The 21,048-nt window shown below is 38.8% G+C and overlaps 1 protein-coding gene across 23 annotated transcripts in view; it reads left to right on the top strand.

Moving 5' to 3' along the window:
* The window catches only part of PSD3 (pleckstrin and Sec7 domain containing 3), a 747,126-nt gene that overhangs the window by 590,059 nt on the left and 136,019 nt on the right, over nucleotides 1-21,048 (top strand). The window contains exon 15 of one of the 23 annotated variants that reach the window (XM_058720436.1): nucleotides 6,721-7,089. The exons of the other annotated variants lie outside the window; for them this stretch is intronic. Within the exon in view, the coding sequence (XP_058576419.1) occupies nucleotides 6,721-7,037 (317 nt within the window). The 3' untranslated portion in view covers nucleotides 7,038-7,089. Of the gene's footprint in view, nucleotides 1-6,720; nucleotides 7,090-21,048 lie in introns of those variants that run through there. 23 annotated transcript variants of the gene reach the window in all.

Raw genomic sequence — 21,048 nt, 5'->3', positions numbered from 1 at the left:
TATTGCTTTTATTTTCCTTCAGCGGTTTTAAGGTTCCAGGTCTTGCATTTAGGTCTTTAATCCTTTTTGAGTTTATTTTTTTTTGTAATCCCCGATTTCGAATCTGAGAGACCACCAAGGAGCTGATACCGATGCAAACGCACGAGGGTTTATTTGCAAGCTCGAGCTTGGGCCCAAGTATACCGACACAGCGGAGCAGGGACTTGGACTCCTAGGTTAAGAGGCATAGCAGTTTTATAGGGGCCAGTGGCCAATGAGATTGTAACACACACAGAAAGTTGCATAGTCATGTCAGTCCACACGCAGGTGGCCAATTGAATTACAATTTACCCTATAGTAACTGTTTGAACTAGCCTATCACTCTGGTCAGAATTGGCACGCAAGTTTGGCGGGCAAAAGGCGGGGTTTAAGAATTGGCATGCAAGTTTGGTGGGCAAAAGGCAGGGTTTACATTCTTTGGCGGTTAGGGGTTCCGCATTCCTATATGAACCGGTTTCCAGTAAGGGTGTGCTCAGTGGCTTGACTAGGGTGGGGGAGTGTCTTAAGCAATAAGTAGGTCATGTGGGGGTTATACATGAGATGGTAGGTGTAGCACAAGATGGAGTTAGTCTTGCTCTGCTTGTCCAGGGGTAGGGGATTTTTGTTAAATTCCTTGGGTCCCACATTTTCTGTGTAGTTTAAGAAAGTGGTCCAGTTTTATTCTTTTGTGTGTAGTTGTCTAGTTTCCCAGCACCAATTATTGAAAAGGCTGCCTTTTTTCCATTGTATATTCTTGTCTCCCTTGTCATATATTAATTGACCATATAAGCATGAGTTAATTCTGGAATCTCTATTTTGTTCCATTGACCTATGTGGTTATGTGCCAGTACTATACTGTTTTGATTACTATAACTTCGTAGTGTAGTTTGAACCAAGGACAGTGATACCTACAGAATTGTTCCCTTTTCTCAAGATTACGGTGGCTATTTAGGGTCTTTTGTGTTTCTATACATGTCTAGTCCTGTGAAATATGCCATTGGTATTTTGATGGGTATTGCATTAAATATATAGAATTCTTTGGGTGCTTTGGACATTTTAACAATATTCTTCCAATTAATGAGCACAATGTATCTTTCCATTTATATATGTCATCTTCATTTTCTTTCACCAGTGTCTTATAGTTTTCAGAGTACAAGTCTTTCCCCTTCTTGGTTAAATTTATTCCTAGGTATTTTATTCTTTTTGATGCAATTGTAAATGGGATTGTTTTTTTTTTTTTTTTAATTTTACGTTTTTACTAGTTGTTCTTAGTATGTAGAAACACAGCTGGTTTCTGTGTACTTTAAATTTTTTATCCTAAAATTTTATTGAATTAATTCTGATAGCTTTTTTTTATGTAGTATCTAGGGTTTTCTATATATAGTAACATGTCATCTACAAATAGTGATAGTTTTATTTCCTTCTTACCTGTTTGGATGCTTTTATTTCTTTTCCTTATCTGCTTGTTGTGCCTGGGATTTTTTTTTCCTTCTTCTTTTATTTTATTTATTTTTTATTATCTTTTTCTTTATATACTTTTTTAAATTTTTTTATGAATATAATTTGTAACATTGGCTTACATCCAACACCCAGTGCTCATCCCAACAAGTGCCCACCTCAGTGCCCATCACCCATTTTCCCTCTCCCCCACTCCCCTATTCACCCATAGTTTGTTCTCTGTATTTAAGAGTCTCTTATGGTTTGCCTCCCTCCCTCTCTGTAACTTTTTCCCCCTTCCCTTCCCCTATGCTCTTCTGTTCATTTTCTCAAGATCTACATATGAGTGAAAACATAGGATATCTGTCCTTCTCTGACTGACTTGTTTCACTCAGCACAATACCTTCCACTTCCATCCACGTTACTGCAAATGGCATGATTTCATTCTTTCTCATTGTGTGGCTGGGATTTCTAACACTGTGTTGAATAATGTGGCAGGAGTGGGCATCCTTGTTTTGTTCCTGATATTATAGGAAAAGCTTTCAGTTGTTGTTTTCTCATGTTCCCTCAGGTTACCCAATTTATTGAGACTTTTTTCCATAAATGGATGCTTGAATTTTATCAAAGCCTTTTCTACATCTTTTGAAATGATCACATGGGTTTTATCATTTAGGATGTTAATGTGATGAATTGTGTTGACTCATTTGTGGGTATTGAACCATCCATCCTTGCATCCCAGGAATAAATTCCATGTAAATATTGTGTATGATCCTTTCATAATATTGATGAATTTGGTTTGCTAATAAAGATTTTTACATAGTTGTTCATCAAAGATGAAGTTTCTTTTTTTGTAAGTTTCTTTTTTTGTAGTGTCATTAGTTTTGATATCTGGGTAGTGCTGGCCTCATGGAATGAATTTGGAAGCATTTCTTTCTCTTCAGTATCTTGGAATAGTTTGAGAACAGGTATTAACTCTTTTTTAAAATATTTGGTACCATTCACTTGAGAAGCCATCTAGTTCTGGAATTTTTGTTTGTTGGGAGTTTGTTGATGACTGATTCAATTTCACTACTAGTAATCAGTCTTATTCAGATTTTCTATTTCTTCCTGATTCAGTCTTGGAAAATTGTATGTAAATTGGAAATTTATCAATCTCTTCTAGGTTTTCCAATTTATTTGTGTATAAGTTTTGTAGTGGTCTCTTGACAATCCTTTGTATTTGTGTGATGTACGTTATAATGGTATGGTGTTCTCTTATATTTCTGATTTTATTTACTTGAGTCATCTCTTTTTTGTACTTGATGAGTTGGCTGAATGTCAATATTTTTTATATTTTCAAAGAAACAGTTCTTAGTTTTATTGATCTTTTATTATTTCCTTCCTTCTACTACTTTGAGCTTTGGTTAGTCTTCTTTTTCTAAGTTCCTTTAGGTGTAAGATTAGATTATTACTTTGAATATATGGTGCCACTCCCTTTTGGCCTGCAGAGTTTCTATCATTCAAAGATGATAGTTTTATCAGTGTTCCCTTGTATATAACTAGCTCATTTTATCTTGCCACTTTAAAAATTCTCTTTAATTTGTGACATTTGAATTATAATCTATCTTGATGTGAAGCTCTTTGGGTTCTTTTTGGTTGGGCTCTCTATTCTTCCTGGATCTATTATCTGTCCTTACCCTGGTTGGGGAAGTTTTCAGCTATTATTTCCTGAAATAAGTTTTCTGTTCCTTTTTTTCCTCTTTCCTCCCTTCTGGGACCTGTATAATGTGAATATTAGTATGCTAGATGTTGTCCCTGTAGTACCTTAAACTGATTCCCTGTAGTGTGTTTTTTACTTAAGCTATATTCTTTAGTTCTGAATCATTCTGTTTATATTTTTATCACTTTTTAAAATTTCTCATTGTTCATCCATTCTTTTCCCAAATTCAGTTAGCATTTTTATAGCCATTGCCCTGAACTCTTTGTCAGATAGATTGCTTATCTCCAGTTTGTTTAGTTCTTTTTTTAGGGTTTTTCCTTTTCCTGTTGTTTGGAACATATTTCTCTGCCTCCTCATTTTGTTTTTATGTATTAGATAGGTGAGATATGTCTTCTGGTCTGGAAGGTATTGTACTATGTAGTAGGGGTCCTGTGGTGACCTTTGGCACTATCCCTTCTGGTCACCAGAACTAGGTATTACAGGGCTGTTTCCTATATTGTTGCATATGTGCCCTTCTGTTGTGTTTGGACAGTGACTGTCTTGGTAACAACTCTAAGCAGGGTAGCCCCTGGTTTTTCTGGCTACCAGGCCCAGCAGCTGTCCACACTGGTCCCAAGACCACCTTTCAGATATTGTAGGGTGGGAGCCACTTTGAATGAGGGACACAAGTCCTGACTAAGGCCGTTTGCTAGGTGTTGTGGGACAGAGCCCCTTGTGTTTGTGGGAGTTGCTCTCCAGCCAAGGATGCCTATTGGTTGGGCAGTATTGGGTGAGCAGGTTGGGTGGGGCAGGTCTGCATAGGAATGTCCAGGCAGGGCAAGCTGTGGCAGCAAGGAAGATGGAAACGGTGCTCACCTTTGCCAGGTCAGTGAGGTAGAAGGAGAGTAACAAAAGATGGAACCCACTATCACTTCCATTTCCAGAGAAAGTTCCTACAGATCCCTTCATTTCTGCACGAACCCTAAAATTAGTTAAGTCTCCTTCATATATGGCCTATATGCTTTTCAATCTGCTGCCTCTGTTCTGGGTCTCAGAGAAAGTGAGCTTGTGTACAAGCCCTTTAAGAATGGAGTCTCAGTTTTCTGTATCCCTCCAGTTCTCCCCCAGTTAAGACCCTCGGATTTTCAAATCCAGATATTATGCCTTGTCTTTCTGGTACAGTTTCCCAGGGCTAGGGTGATGCCTGAACTCCTCACTCCTCAGGAAGGATCTTCTCATTTTTGATAGTTTCCTGCTTGTGGGTCACCACACTGGAGATGTTGGTCCTTACGAGACTACATCTCTGCCTGCCCCTTTGACTTGTCTTAGTATGGCTTTTTCTTTATATCTTTAGTTGTGAAAGAGCAGTTCTCCTCTTGTTTGGTCGTTCTCAGAGAAAGTTATTCTTATATATTTATAGTTTTAGTGTGTCCGTGTGAGGAGCTGAGCTCAGAATCTTCCTACTCTGCCATTTTTATTTCTTCTCCCTCATTGATTCATTTTAAAAAATGCTTTTGAGCATTAGCTGTGTGCCAGAACATTCACTATTGATGGGAATAAGGAGGAGTGGATATACCTAAATAGGTGTCATTCAGCTGAGAGCTGAATTATATAAGGAAATCCATCAAATCTCTGCACACAAAGATCATAGATACAAGTATTCTGGCAAGGAAATAGGTAATGCAAAGCCTTAAGGTGACAAGGATCCAATGAAGCTAATGCCTTTTAAGGTGCTTAGCACATAGAAAGAACCTAGTTTTTGTTTTTGCTACAGAATATCATCATCATCATCATCATCTTGGAAACTCCATGGCCAATGAAAACTTTATTGTTAGATTTATATGAAAGAGTAAAATAGAATAGTAAAATGTCTTTCTTTAATGTCATTTTAATATGATATATTCTTAGTAGAAGTGTTTAAAAGAAACAAGTGTAATATCCTTGTTGTGTGACATATGTGTGCATAGTAAAATTATTAGAAGATAATATACCAAAATGTCAATAATGGTAGTCCCTAGTTAGATTGGTGATTTTGTAGCTTTTTTTATGTGCTTTTTTTCCGTTATTTTTTCCTTACTTTTTTTTTTTTTTAATTTTTTTTTCAACGTTTTTTATTTATTTTTGGGACAGAGAGAGACAGAGCATGAACGGGGGAGGGGCAGAGAGAGAGGGAGACAGAATCGGAAACAGGCTCCAGGCTCCGAGCCATCAGCCCAGAGCCTGACGCGGGGCTCGAACTCACGGACCGCGAGATCGTGACCTGGCTGAAGTCGGACGCTTAACCGACTGCGCCACCCAGGCGCCCCAATTTTTTCCTTACTTTTTATTGACATTGGACAAGCTATTGACATTGGACAAGCATGACTTACATGTACAGGGAAAATCAATATTTTATGTTACAGCACTTGTTATTTAAAATGTGACATTAATACAATGGTATGTTTTAAAGTTCTAATGAAGTATAATTAATTATAACTAAAAACAGAGAAAAACATTTGCAAAATAATGGCAAAAGTGAAAAGGCATAAAGTTTTCCATAGTATGATTAACAAAAAAAATAATAATTAGTTATGGTAAGATGGATCTGTATTGTCCCTCTCTTTTAAAAATTCACTTAATGTTTTTTGTGGTACTGTTCTTACTGTAAATAAATTGAGGCTAGGGGATGACAAAAGGTGGTTCTGTGTTGTTTTAGCAGCACTAAGTAATTCATATAAAGGCTGCTTGTTGCCATGCTCTTGGGAATGCATTTCTGTTTGCCTTTTTACAAAGTGGGAAGCACTTTAGAACACCAGAAGTCTAAATAAATGGAAGAAGTTTGACCTGAATTGGAAAAGCCAAGAGTTAAGCACACGGTGGCATCAATTCAGATGCATTCCATGATACCTCTCTGTGAGTGGCCTTGTAATGTGAGGATCAAGAGTCCTGTTTCAGAAGGAGCTGAAAGTCTCTCCTCAAGCTTCTAAGTTTAGGGAAAAGTAGACAGACTTTATTACATTCCCTGGACCACAGATTTCTATCTGGAGGCTGCTCATCCTTGCCATTATTTTTATTGACCTGCAGTAGTTTTTGCCCAGGGGCATTCTAAAGATGCCAGGAGCCTTAGGCTGTTTTACAATTACAATAGCTTATTTGAATTGCTATTTGTAGAAATACATGTTCAGCAGGGTCTTTGAGTCTGACCTTTCTCAGTCATAAGGTTCTTACAAAGTTGAAGAAACCTGATTTGGTGTCACTTGATAAGCCTACTTGCCTGATTCAGCAGTTACCTGCACTACTCACACTAATGATTTAACCTTACATTTTATTTTAGCACTTAACTTGCTATAAGTTTTATAATGAGCTCTAAACTGCTAAACAAATTATGAAAAACATTACTATGCTTGATTTTCTTGTAGTTCAGTGTTCATATGTTTCACATATAATGAAGTTCTTGAACTTCAGTAGCATTTTGCTATGTCCAACTTTTTAAGATTGTTATTAAAACACCAAGTTCTCCTGAATCCTCGGTTTATAAGAATTAGAATCATGTGGGGGTGCCTGGGTGACTCAGTGGGTTAAGTGTCTTATTCTTGATTTTGGTGCAGGTCATGATCTCACGGTTCCTGGGATCGAGCCCAGTGTCAGCACTGACAGCAAGGAGCCTGCTTGGGATTCTTGCTCCCTCTCTCTGCGCCCCTTTTCCGCTCACACTCTCTTTCAAAATAAATACATAAACTTAAAAAAAAAAAAAAGAATTAGGATTCTGTTGGTTGTAGCTAATAATACTATATATCATATTTGCATGTTGCCTTTAAACATATGCCATCATAAGAAAAAAAATTGCTGGGGTGCCAGGGTGGCTCAGTCAGTTGAGCATCTGACTCTAGTCATGACATCCTGGTTCATGAGTTTGGGCCCATAGTCAGGCTCTGCACCATCTGCTTGGGATGCTTTCTCCGTCTCTCTCTCTCTCTCTCTCTCTCTCCCTCTCTCTCCCCCCTCCTCCTCCTCCCCCCTACCCCCCTCCCCGTTGTGTGTACATGACCTCAATCTTTCCTTCTCTCAAAAATAACATTAAAAAAAAGAGGAAAAAAAATTGCCACCATGTATTTTGACAGATATTACCTAGACTTATTGTGGTGATCACTTCACTGTATATATAAATACCAAATAATTATTTTCTATAACTGAAATTAACATAATGTCATATGTCAATTATACCTCAATTTTAAAAAAGAATTTTTCTTAATGTGTATTTATTTTTGAGAGAGTGTGAGTGAGTGGGGAAGGGGCAGGCAGAGGGGGACAGAGGATCCAAAGTGGGCTCCACTCTGACAACAGCGAGCCTAATGTGGCACTCAGGCACACAAACTATGAGGTCATGACCTGAGTGAAGTCAGATGCTTAACCGACTAAGCCACCAGGTGCCCTTAAAAAAAATTTTTTTAAGTATTTATTTATTTTGAGAGAGAGAAGCTGAGAGAGAGGAAGAGAGAGTCCCAAACAGGCCCCACGCTGTCAGCACAAAGCCTGATGCAAGCTCAAATTCACAAACTGAGCATGACCTGAGCAGAAATCAAGAGTCAGATGCATAACTGACTGAGCCACTCAGGTGCCTCTTATAAAAAGAATTCTGAGATGGTATTTCTTTTCTAGAATTTTGAAGTCCTTTACCACAGATATTCATTCTGTAAACTCATAGTACTTTGTCAAGCTATATTTGTTCCTTAGGAGCCTGGGTCTTTGCTAATTCTTATTTTCATACTTAACATCATCTTGCTGACATAATCAGAATCTAAATTTTACCCTGTCCTCTCTTTTCTCTTTAAGCAACCTGAGTTTTGTAAGGTGGTTTCATCTAAATGATAGAGAAAATAAATTTTTAAAAAATTCCCTCTAATATTTATTCAGTCATGTCATTTGCATGTCTGTTCAGGACATGATTTTTTTTCAATTTTTCTTCCAAGTATTAATCTGCTCTCTGGACACAGCAACAAATCAAACAAAGTACATACCCAAAGGTTCCATTATAGTGTAGAAGGAGCTCAGTAATAAATATACCATATTTCGGACCGGTGTTAAGTGATCTAGAGAAAACTAAAGTCAGAGCGAGGAGAGAGTTGTTAAACAACAAAACTTAAACTGAATAAATTGAAGATCTAATTGGCTTTGTAAACAATTGGGCAGTATCCCATACAACAAAGAAAAAGAAACTTCATTGAGCTATAGAAGATGAAATGTTTTTAAAAGCAGAGCAGAGAAAAGGAAATTATTAACAAAGAATATATTGCTTTAGTCCTGGTCACCCTTCTGAGGAGAACTGAAGGGGCATATCAGTGAATTTTCTAGTGCTGATCAAGAAATTCCGTGACTGGTTAAAAGTTACATTCCTGGCAGAAGTGAGGGAGGAGTTGAAATTGCAATTTGGTCAGGCATTGAGTCTTGATATTATGACTCAGGGCCTTAACATAAGTGATAACATTGTAGGCCTCTGGTTTTCTTTTGATCAGATCCTCAGCTTAACTGAGAGATGTGATCAAAATTTAAGGCATTAGTGCTACTATCAGCTACCACTCTAGATCTCACAGCTTTTGTTGATCCTTTGTGTGGTGGTCACAGGTTGTGATGTTTTTGCTTAGTCCCTATGATATACAGGTTACAACTTGAAGTTCACATTCTTTAAGTTGCTCATTTTCTCCATGTCTTTTTTTGACATTCGAGTCTTAAATAATTTCCTTGGTGGTTAGTGGCTGAAAACATGCATTTAAATTTTTGAGAGAATACAACCCACCAAGATTACTATGATGACTATAAGCAGAATAATTCCCAGTGTTTGTAGCACATTTCAGAGCCCTGTTCCCAAGACCCAAACTAATCAAAATCAAATAAGTCAAAGAAAGACCCTGCTGAAGGAGTCACCCTTTAAGCCAAATGGCTTGCCCAGTGATCTTACATACTTGAAAGTTTCAGCTTCCCCCTAAGTGTTAATTCAGATGTAGCAGACAGATGTTGGTAACAACACAGACATCTTGCTCAGTTAAAAGATAATTAGGGACTATCCTATTATCAAGAGCCACTTTGAACAGAGTCTAAGGATCTTTGTTGGGCAGCTGTTGTCTTAGCAACAGATTCTGTTAAACCTTTAAGAGTTAAGGAGAGACTTCTGATCATATTCTTATTTGTATTTACTCCTAACCAAAGTAGTGTGGCCCTACCAAAGGAAGCAAATCCTGAGTCATGAATACTTCCTGTAGTTCCAACTTGATGATGTAAATCCAGAGGAGTCAAACAAGGAGATGTAACAGTTATAAGGGCACAGTTAAAAACCTAAGAGGAATTGCTTGGTTATGCACCAGCTATCTAGGCATTCACAGGCCAAGATAAACTCTGTCAAGGTATAAACCATTTCCACTAAGCTGGCTCTGTTAACAGACAGGTAGGAGTTTTTGATGGCAGATCCAACAATCTGAAAGGCACTTTTTCCCATTAACAATGGCCTGGGAGACACAAGATGGTGGCATTATCTTTCCAGGCCAGTGCCAGAGTAAAGGACAGAAAGGAAAGAAGAAGGGGTTACATGTTGAGTTAAAGTATGAAGTGTCAATCCAGCATCTTCAGAGGAAGCAATCTACCTCAGTGTCAGCCACTTCACTTCCTCATCAATTTGATTTGGAGGTTCCCAGCATCTGCATAGGACAAAATGTCAGATGAAGCCTTCTATAGTTGTGAGATGCATATCCAAGCTTTAAATCCCTGAAATGTGGCTCTCTTCTGGGTAGTGTAGTGAGAAGGACCTGGTATAGTCTCTACCAGGGAGATTTAAAGGCAGTCTTTGTTCTTAATGATAACAAATCAGAAGAAAAGCATCTATCCTACTTTTTTTTTTCCATACAGAAATGTTCTACAAGCATTAATCACATACATTAATTTGAATTCTTAACCCTTAGGAACCTTAACTAAGGAGTAAACAATTGTGAACTTTTACATTAGCATTCTGTGAATTTGGCAGATTTAAAAATACTTTTTAGGATTTCTAGAAACATGTTTTTTTCCTTAGGAAATTTCTTAGCATGACATAAAACATATTTACTAACAGACGCAAATATCTTTATAATTCCTACATAAAAGAGAACAAAAAGTGCATATGCCTATGTTTAGTGATTAAGTGTCATTACTTTATCTTACCTGGAAATGATGTAGATATTTAATAAATCTCCATTATTTAATTTCACCTAGAAAAATTTTTAAATGTCAAGTTAACAAAGATTTGGGAAACTGTTTTTAATTATGTATTCTATAAAACATAATTCTGGCATAAAAGTTCACTTCAAAACTTTTTATCATACATATTTCTATTTAATTTTCTTATTCTCAATAATTATTTGGAAATTACCCGTGAAGCCTTCAAGAGGCATTAGACAAAGTCAGCCATTATTCTGTTATCTTTTGCTGACAAATTTTGCAACAGAGATAACATTAATTATTTGACTAAAAAACCCAGGAAGAGTAAAAAGTTATGTGTGCATTATATTCAATGTTTGTAACTCTAACAAACTAGCAAAATTAAACTAGCTTTATTACCACATATCTTACTAGATCACATGAACCTAAAAAGCATTTGTGTTCATTTCTGTTATATTTCTGAGATTTAAAATTATAGGTGCTTATTTTTAAGTCAATTAAATAGAGCTCTTTACAAATATCAACAATAACATCAGAAGGTAGAAAATGCCACACATCTACACTAGACACACATAAACATGTAAACAGAGATCTTATTTTTTTTTAATTTTTTAGCCATGGTACTGGTATTATGGTAATGCAACATTCACTAGTCTATAAAAGAACAGTTGGATCCCAACTGTTTTCCGAGCAGATGGAATAAGTTAAGGTTACCTGCTTAGATGGCTTGTTTTTTCTGCTACTATTTGTGGAAAAGACACATGGTTTTTCATTTGTCTGAATTTAAAATGACCTTTCCTTTTTTCATTCTACTTCTAATAAGAATTACCTCCCTGAGGTTTGTACTTTTAATATTTTCATCTCAAAGGTACAAGGAAAGAATGTAAGTTCCTCCAAGAAGAACTTTGTTTTCCTAAGACTAATAATTTAAAAGTCTTTCAGATAAACTGGGGAATTTTGGAGATCTGTGGAAGGGATAGGTGAATTTTGAATTGCCTCTAGAGCTGCATGTCTGGTTTTGAAGACTTACAAGCTAAGGAGTTTCTTTTCATTTTAGTTTTCCCCTGGCTGCTTAAGGGAAATATGTAGCAATTTACCAGGAAAGCCCTCAGAGTTGACTCTGGGAGAGGCACATATGGGGGCCTTCCTATGAAGGTAGATATGGGGATATCTATAAGGCCATTAACGTGGTGGGCTTCTGTTTAAAGTATTGTAGTCTTTTCAGACCAGGAAATCTATTCAGAGGGTCACTAGAATGAGTACTCAGGGGGGTTATATCAATCTTACAGTCTTTGTAGTCTTTCATATCAGGTACCCCTTGTCTTTAATTTGTTATCAGGTTTCTTTTTTTTTTTTAATTATGAAATTTATTCTCAAATTGGTTTCCATACAACACCCAGTGCTCATCCCAACAGGTGCCCTCAATACCCCTCACCCACCTACCCCTCCCTCCCTCCCCCCATAAACCCTCAGTTTGTTCTCAGTTTTTAAGTCTCTTATGTTTTGGCTCCCTCCCTCTCTAACCATTTTTTTCTTCCCCTCCCCCATGGTCTTCTGTTAAGTTTCTCAGGATCCACATGAGTGAAAACATATGGAATCTGTACATACAGAGGTATGATTTATTTCACTTAGCATAACACTCTCCACTTCCATCCACGTTGCTACAAAAGGCCATATTTCATTCTTTCTCATTGCCATGTAGTATTCCATTGTGTATATAAACCACAATTTCTTTTTTTTTAATTTTTTTTTAGCGTTTATTTATTTTTGAGACAGAGAGAGACAAAGTATGAACGGGGGAGGGTCAGAGAGAGGGAGACACAGAATCTGAAACAGGCTCCAGGCTCTGAGCTGTCAGCACAGAGCCCGACGCGGGGCTCGAACTCACAGACCGCGAGATCATGACCTGGGCCGAAGTCGGCCGCTTAACCGACTGAGCCACCCAGGCGCCCCATAAACCACAATTTCTTTATCCATTCATCAGTTGATGCACATTTAGGCTCTTTCCATAATTTAGCTATTGTTGAGAGTGCTGCTATAAACATTGGGGTACAAGTGCCCCTATGTATCAGTACTCCTGTATCCCTTGGATAAATTCCTAGCAGTGCTACTGCTGGGTCATAGAGTAGGTCTATTTTTAATTTTTTGAGGAACCTCCACACTGTTTCCCAGAGCAGCTGCACCAGTTTGCATTCCCACCAACAATGCAAGAGGGTTCCCATTTCTCCACATCCTCTCCAGCATCTGTAGTCTCCCGTTTTGTTCCTTTTAGCCACTCTGACTGGCATGAGGTGATATCTGAGTGTGGTTTTGATTTGTATTTCCCTGATGAGGAGTGATGTTGAGCATCTTTTCATGTGTCTGATGGCCATCCGGATGTCTTCTTTAGAGAAGTGTCTATTCATGTTTTCTGCCCATTTCTTCACTGGATTATTTGCTTTTCGGGTGTGGAGTTTGGTGAGCTCTTTATACATTTTGGATACTAGCCCTTTGTCTGATACGTCATTTGCAAATATCTTTTCCCATTCCATTGGTTGCCTTTTAGTTTTGTTGATTGTTACCTTTGCTGTGCAGAAGCTTTTTATCTTCATGAGGTCTGAATAGTTTATTTTTGCTTTTAATTCCCTTGCCTTTGGGGATGTGTCAAATAAGAAATTGCTACGGCTGAGGTCAGAGAGGTCTTTTCCTGCTTTCTCCTCTAGGGTTTTGATGGTTTCCTGTCTCACATTCAGGTCCTTTATCCATTTTGAGTTTGTTTTTGTGAATGGTATAAGAAAGTGGTCTAGTTTCATCCTTCTGCATGTTGCTGTCCAGTTTTCCCAGCACCATTTGTTAAAGAGACTCTCTTTTTTCCACTGGATACTCTTTCCTGCCTTGTCAAAGATTAGTTGGCCATACTTTTGTGGGTCTAGTTCTGGGGTTTCTATTCTATTCCATTGGTCTATGTGTCCGTTTTTGTGCCAATACCATGCTGTCTTGATGATTACAGCTTTGTAGTAGAGGCTAAAGTCTGGGATTGTGATGCCTCCTGCTTTGGTCTTCTTCTTCAAAATTACTTTGGCTCTTCGGGGCCTTTTGTGGTTCCATACAAATTTTAGGATTGCTTGTTCTAGCTTCAAGAAGAATGCTGGTACAATTTTGATTGGGATTGCATTGAATGTGTAGATAGCTTTGGGTAGTATTGACATTTTAACAATATTTATTCTTCCAATCCATGAGCACGGAATGTTTTTCCATTTCTTTATATCTTCTTCAATTTCCTTCATAAGCTTTCTATAGTTTTCAGCATACAGATCTTTTGCATCTTTGGTCAGGTTTATTCCTAGGTATTTTATGCTTCTTGGTGCAATTGTGAATGGGATCAGTTTCTTTATTTGTCTTTCTGTTGCTTCATTGTTAGTGTATAAGAATGCAACTGATTTCTGTACATTGATTTTGTATCCTGCGACTTTGCTGAATTCATGTATCAGTTCTAGCAGACTTTTGGTGGAGTCTGTCGGGTTTTCCATGTATAATATCATGTCATCTGCAAACAGTGAAAGCATAACTTCGTCTTTGAAGTTATTTTGATGCCTTTCATTTCCTTTTGTTGTCTGATTGATGATGCTAGAACCTCCAACACTATGTTAAACAACAGCAGTGACAGTGGACATCCCTGTCTTGTTCCTGATCTCAGGGAGAAAGCTCTCAGTTTTTCCCCATTGAGGATGATGTTAGCTGTGGGCTTTTCATAAATGGCTTTTATGATGTTTAAGTATGTTCCTTCTCTACCGACTTTCTCGAGGGTTTTTATTAAACGATGCTGAATTTTGTCAAATGCTTTTTCTGCATCAATTGACAGGATGATATGGTTCTTATCTTGTCTTTTATTAATGTGATGTATCACATTGATTTGCGAATGTTGAACCAGCCCTGCAGCCCAGGAATGAATCCCACTTGAGCATGGGGAATAATTCTTTTTATATGCTTTTGAATTCGATTTGCTAGTACCTTGTTGAGAATTTTTACATCCATATTCATCAGAGATACTGGGCTGTAGTTCTCTTTTTTTACTGGGTCTCTGTCTGGTTTAGGAATAAAAGTAATGCTGGCTTCATAGAATGAGTCTGGAAGTTTTCCTTCCCTTTCTATTTTTTGGAATAGCTTGAGAAGGATAGGTATTATCTCTGCTTTAAATGTCTGGTAGAATTCCCCTGGGAAGCCATCTGGTCCTGGACTCTTATTTGTTGGGAGATTTTTGATAACTGATTCAATTTCACTGGTTACAGGTCTGTTCAAGCTTTCTATTTCTTCCTGTTTGAGTTTTGGAAGTGTGTGGGTGTTTAGGAATTTGTCCATTTCTTCCAGGTTGTCCAGTTTGTTTGCATATAATTTTTCATAGTATTCCCTGATAATTGTTTGTATCTCTGAGGGATTGGTTGTAATAATTCCATTTTCATTCATGACCTTATCTATTTGGGTCATCTCCCTTTTCTTTTTGAGAAGCCTGGCTAGAGGTTTATCAATTTTGTTTGTTTTTTCAAAAAACCAACTCTTGGTTTCATTGATCTGCTCTACAGTTTTTTTAGATTCTATATTGTTTATTTCTGCTCTGATCTTTATTATTTCTCTTCTTCTGCTGGATTTTGGGTGTCTTTGCTGTTCTGCTTCTATTTCCTTTAGGTGTGCTGTTAGATTTTGTATTGGATTTTTCTTGTTTCTTGAGATAGGCCTGGATTACAATGTATTTTTTTTTAATTTTTTAACGTTTATTTATTTTTGAGACAGAGAGAGACAGAGCATGAACGGGGGAGGGTCAGAGAGAGGGAGACACAGAATACGAAACAGGCTTCAGGCTCCAAGCTGTCAGCACAGAGCCCGACGCGGGGCTTGAACTCACGGACCGTGAGATCATGACCTGAGCCGAAGTCGGCCGCTCAACTGACTGAGCCACCCAGGCGCCCCCCCCCTTTTTTTTTTAATTTTTTTAACGTGGATTACAATGTATTTTCCTCTCAGGACTGCCTTCGCTGCATCCCAAAGCATTTGGATTGTTGTATTTTCATTTTAGTTTGTTTCCATATATTTTTTAATTTCTTCTCTAATTGCCTGGTTGACCCATTCATTCTTTAGTAGGGTGTTCTTTAACCTCCATGCTGTTGGAGGTTTTCCAGACTTATTCCTGTGGTTGATTTCAAGCTTCATCGCGTTGTGGTCTGAAAGTATGCATGGTATGATCTCAATTCTTGTATACTTATTGAGGGCTGTTTTGTGACCCAGTATGTGATCTATCCTGGAGAAGGTTCCATGTCCACTCGAGAGGAAAGTATATTCTGTTGCTTTGGGATGCAGAGTTCTAAATATATCTATCAAGTCCATCGGATCCAGTGTATCATTCAGGGCCCTTGTTTCTTTGTTGATCCTGTGTCTAGATGATCTATCCAATGTTGTAAGTGGGGTATTAAAGTCCCCTGCAATTACCACATTCTTATCAATAAGGTTGCTTATGTTTGTGAGTGATTGTTTTATATATTTGGCGGCTCCGGTATTCGGCACATAGACATTTATAATTGTTAGCTCTTCCTTATGGATAGACCCTGTAATGATTATATAATGCCCTTCTTCATCTCTTGTTACAGCCTTTAATTTGAAGTCTAGTTTGTCTCATATAAGTATGGCTACTCCAGCTTTCTTTTGACTTCCAGTAGCATGATAGCTAGTTCTCCAGCCCCTCACTTTCAATCTGAAGGTATCCTCAGGTCTAAAATGAGTCTCTTGTAGACAGAAAATAGATGGGTCTTGTTTTTTTTATCCATTCTGATACCCTATGTGTTTTGGTTGGAGCATTTAGTCCATTTATATTCAGTGTTATTATTGAAAGATATGGGTTTAGAGTCATTGTGATGTCTGTAGGTTTCATACTTGCAGTGATGTCTCTGGTACTTTGTCTCACAGGATCCCCCTTAGGATCTCTCATAGGGCTGGTTTAGTGGTGACAAATTCCTTCAGTTTTTGTTTGTTTGGGAAGACCTTTATCTCTCCTTCTATTCTAAATGACAGACTTGCTGGATAAAGGATTCTCGGCTGCATATTTTTTTCTGTTCATCACATTGAAGATTTCCTGCCATTCCTTTCTGGCCTGCCAAGTTTCAGTAGACAGATCCGTCACAAGTCTTATCAGTCTCCCTTTATATGTTAGAGCATGTTTATCCCTAGCTGCTTTCAGAATTCTCTCTTTATACTTGTATTTTGCGAGTTTCACTATGATATGTCATGAAGAAGATCGATTCAAGTTACGTCTGAAGGGAGTTCTCTGTGCCTCTTGGATTTCAATGCCTTTTTCCTTCCCCATTTCATGGAAGTTCTCAACTATGATTCCAAGTACACCTTCAGCACCTTTACCTCTCTCTTCCTCCTCTGGAATCCCAATTATGTGTACATTATTCCACTTAATTATGTCACTTAGTTCTCTAAGTCTTCCCTCATACTCCTGGATTTTTTTATCTCTCTTTTTCTCAGCTTCTTCTTTTTCCATAATTTTATCTTCTAATTCACCTATTCTGCCTCTTCAATCCAAGCTGTGATCACCTCCATTTTATTTTGCAGCTCATTTATAGCATTTTTTAGCTCCTCCTGACTCTTTCTTAGTCCCTTGATCTCTGTAGTAATAGATTCTCTGCTGTCCTCTGTACTTTTTTCAAGCCCAGCAATTAGTTTTATGACTATTATTTTAAATTCATTTTCTGCTATATTGCTTAAATCGTTTTTGATCAGTTCGTTAGCTGTCGCTACTTCCTGGAGTTTCTTTTGAGAATTCCTCCATTTCATCATTTTGGATAGTCCCTGGAGTGGCGCAGAACAGCAGGGCTCTTCCTCTGTGCTGTCTGGAGTAACTTGCGTTGGTGGCGGGGCCGCAGTCCGACCTGATGTTTGCCCCCAGCCCCCCGCTGGGCCACAGTCAGATAGGTGTGTACCTTATCTTCCCCTCTCCCAGGGGCAAGACTCACTGTGGAGTGGTGTGGCCTCTGTCTGGGCTACTTGCACACCGCCAGGCTTTTGGTGCCTCTTCGATGGGATCTGGCGTATTAGCCAGGGTGGATCCTCAAGGTGCACAGGGGCTGGAGTGGCAGGCTCAGCTCACTTTGTCTTTGGTGGTCCAGTTCGGAAGGGGCCCTGCAGCACTGGGAGGGAGGCAGACCCATTGGAGGGATGGATCCACAGAAGCACAGAGTTGGGTGTTTGCGCTGTGCAAGCAAGTTCCCTGATGGGAACTGGCTCCCTTTGGGATTTTGGCTGGCGGATGGGCGAGGGAGATGGCGCTTCCCAGCGCCTTTGTTCCCCTCCAAGCTGAGCTCTGTCCTCTGGGGCTCAACAACTCTCCCTCCCACTCTCCGAGCAGAACTGTTGACTTATAACATTCCAGGTGTTAAGTCCCACTGGCTGTCAGAACACAGTCCGTCCAGCCCCTCCAGCCCTTCAGCTTTTGCAAGCCAGACTTGGGGGCTCTGCCTTGCCAGGTGAGCTGGCTGCCCCTCCACCGCCCTGGCTCCCTCCTGCCAGTCCGTGTAGCACCCACTGCCTCTCCACCCTTCCTACCCTCTTCCATGGGCCTCTCGTCTACGCTTGGCTCTGGAGAATCCGTTCTGCTAGTCTTCTGGTGGTTGTCAGGGTAAATTAGGCAGATGTGGGTGGAATCTGAGCGATCAGCGATCACGTGGTGAGCCCAGCATCCTCCTTCACTGCCATCTTCTGCAAAATCCTCTGTTATCAGGTTTTTACAGTGAAACTTTCAGTGAAGTTATTTTAGGAATTCTGAAGATTTTGCTTCTTAAGTTCACTTCTTAAAAGACCTTATCTCATTAGAATGCTCCTCATAATGGCAATTGTAATTCTAGATTGTTATTCCCCTTACGGCTCCCAGTTCAGTAAGATCTAGTTGCAAATGGAGTGCAACTCACATTTCTGGCCATCCTTATTTTGAACACCCCAGCCTGATAGTTATCAAGCCAAGTTCTTCAGGACACAAAACAAACTTAGTAAGATATTGCCATTTTTGTAGATATTTATAGCTGCTGGGACCATGGTTCCTAGATATAAAATATGCAGATATGCTGGAAGGTGGTACACTTAAGTCTGGGTTTTAAGAATCCCATTTTATTGTTATTTATTTATGATTTTTTAAAGTTTATTTATTTTGAGAGAGAGAGAGTATGTGAGCAGAGGAGGGGCAGAGAGAGAAGAGAGAGAAAATCCCACGTAGGCCCTGCACTGTCAGCACAGAGCTGGTCACAGGGCTCGAACCCATGAACCATGAGATCATGACCTGAGCCAAAACCAAGAGCCAGATGCTTAATGGACTGAGCCACCAAGGTGCCCCCTATTTATGATTTTTCTTTTAGCTAAGCCTTTGGGTCTCTGGAGCCAAATCAATATCAAAGAAGGATATGCCACAGGGTTGGAGTTGTGTGGTATCTCACAGTATACTTTATTTCACAGAAATTTTCTTGAGGTTGGTGGGTGATATAATGTCAATCCAACCCCTTCCATGACCAACTTTTCCTAAACAGGACTCTTTGGGTTAAGAGATAAACACTCTTAACAACCCTCAAATGCTCAACCTATACCCACCAATTTTTGTGGCCTTTTGGCCTGTTAGCAATAGTTTTTATCTGCACCAAACAAGACAAACAAATGTGCACTTAATATATCAGCAGTAACCAAAAGATATTATACTGTCTTGGCCAAGAGAAAGTCCTGTGCACACCACCACAAATTTCCATGAAACCTTGGACCCGGGAAAGGATTAAACCAGCAAACCCATGGAATGGCGACTGCAGACTGATTGCAAACAAAATGCAGAAGTACAGCTGCTACCAACAGTTCCCAATGTTGGAATCCCAGGAAGGATTCCAAACAAATGGGAAACTGAGGACTAAATGCCAGCAGCAGTTCCCTGCATGGAATCCGGAGACAGAATTGAGGGCTGGGTTTTCTACTAAAAAACCTAGGAATTTCAGTCTTAAAGGCTACAGGGCTTAGCTCTGAGCAGAACCATCTGCCAGCTCAAACTAATGTGCCCTGTAAAGGAAAGCCAATTAGACTGGGAGCTCAAAGCGAAGAGAAAGGAGCTCAGAACCAAGAGGGAATTTACCCACAGCCCTTGGAAACACCAAGAAAGACAATGAACTCAAATGGTATGTGAGTACCACACATTTTTTTTCATTGTTCCTAAAGCCACCAGAAGTATCCTTCAGTTCCAACCACTGTCACCAAATCTGTTTAAATAACAGTTATTCAGTTGAGTAAATTTAAAGATCTAATTGACTTTATTAAGTGATTCATTAATCAGGCAGCATCCCATTTAGCAAATAGAAGGGAGCTCTTCAGCTGTAAAAAAGGAAAGGTCTTTAAAAGTAGAGAAGAAGCAGAAAATAGTTATATGACTACTCTTTCTGTTTTTCCTGAAAATATATTCACAGTCATCTTTGTGTTTCCTGCTGCCTGCATGCTTTTCCTATAACCCTTAGTTTATGGTGATATGTTCCTATGTTCTGCCCTCTTTTTCAACTCAGCATAAATCATTTAAATTCTTCCTGTGCTTCAACAATAGCTACCAGTGAAACTATCTTCTACCTAAGTGGAGAAAGATTTTTTTTATATGTTAGGTTTGTACATTTTTGTAGCTTATTACTTGGGTAAAAAGTTCTCCATCATGGATGCCTGGGTGTCTCAATCGGTTAAGCATCCAACTCTTGATTTCAGCTCAGATGCTGATCTTACAGTTCATGAGGTTGAGCCTAACTGGGCTCTGAGCTGACATCACAGAGCCTGTTTAGGATTTTCCCTCTCTTTCTGCCCCTTTCCCACATGTTCTCTCTCTCTCTCTCAAAATAAATAAATGAACTTAACAAAAAAATAGAAGTAACTTGGCAAATATTAAAATAAAAAGTTCTCCATTGTCTTTTGTCCTTTCTCCCATTATTTTTTTTTTATTATTTGCAATCATATTTGATATCTCAATATTAAGGCAGGGCCTGAGACAAATAGAAACAAATGTTAATAAATGTGTTGCACTTCCCCAAGTTAAAATAAGAGTTTAAGCTGTACCCTCTGTTAAAAATTTGTCAATAATGTCAGGGGGTTTTTTTCTTCTCAAAGTACTGATTTTAACAAAGAAAAAGTTCTGAATACGTGAGTGAAATTTAAAAAGGCAGGTCTTTGTGTTTTATCTTGGAAATTGCATGCATTTTCTTTTAGCAGACAGTATCCTTAAAGAAGCAACACTTCTAAAAGTTTATTAATTTTCAGAAGCAGATATTGTTCTATTCCTATTTTACAGAGAAAGGAAGTGAGGCATGAAGAGGCTAAATGACTTGCCCAAGGTCACTTTGATAAAACCAAAATTTCAAACCAGGTGCCTTCTATAAAAAATACTATGTTGACTTTTTCCAGAGGTCATCCTGTTAAAGGATGGTGGTTATTAGCAATGTTATGTGACTTCCATAATTGGGATCCATATTTTAATTCAATGTCTTAGTCCAGATATATTGTAGGCAAAGTAAAGATCAAAAGAAAACCCTTTTTTTTTTCCTTCAAAGTCCTCCTGAAAACTAAATCCTTATTTAAAATCTTCTCTGGGGCGCCCGGGTCCTGGGTGGATCAGTAGGTTGAGCGTCAACTTCGGCTCAGGTCATGATCTCGCAGTTGGGTTCACGCCCAGGTCCTGGGTGGATCAGTAGGTTGAGCGTCAACTTCGGCTCAGGTCATGATCT

This window comes from Neofelis nebulosa, chromosome 3 (assembly GCF_028018385.1).
Source record: "Neofelis nebulosa isolate mNeoNeb1 chromosome 3, mNeoNeb1.pri, whole genome shotgun sequence".
Lineage (NCBI taxonomy): Eukaryota > Metazoa > Chordata > Mammalia > Carnivora > Felidae > Neofelis > Neofelis nebulosa.
The sequence above is the reverse complement of the archived record's forward strand: the minus strand, read 5'-3'. Positions and strand labels throughout refer to the sequence as shown.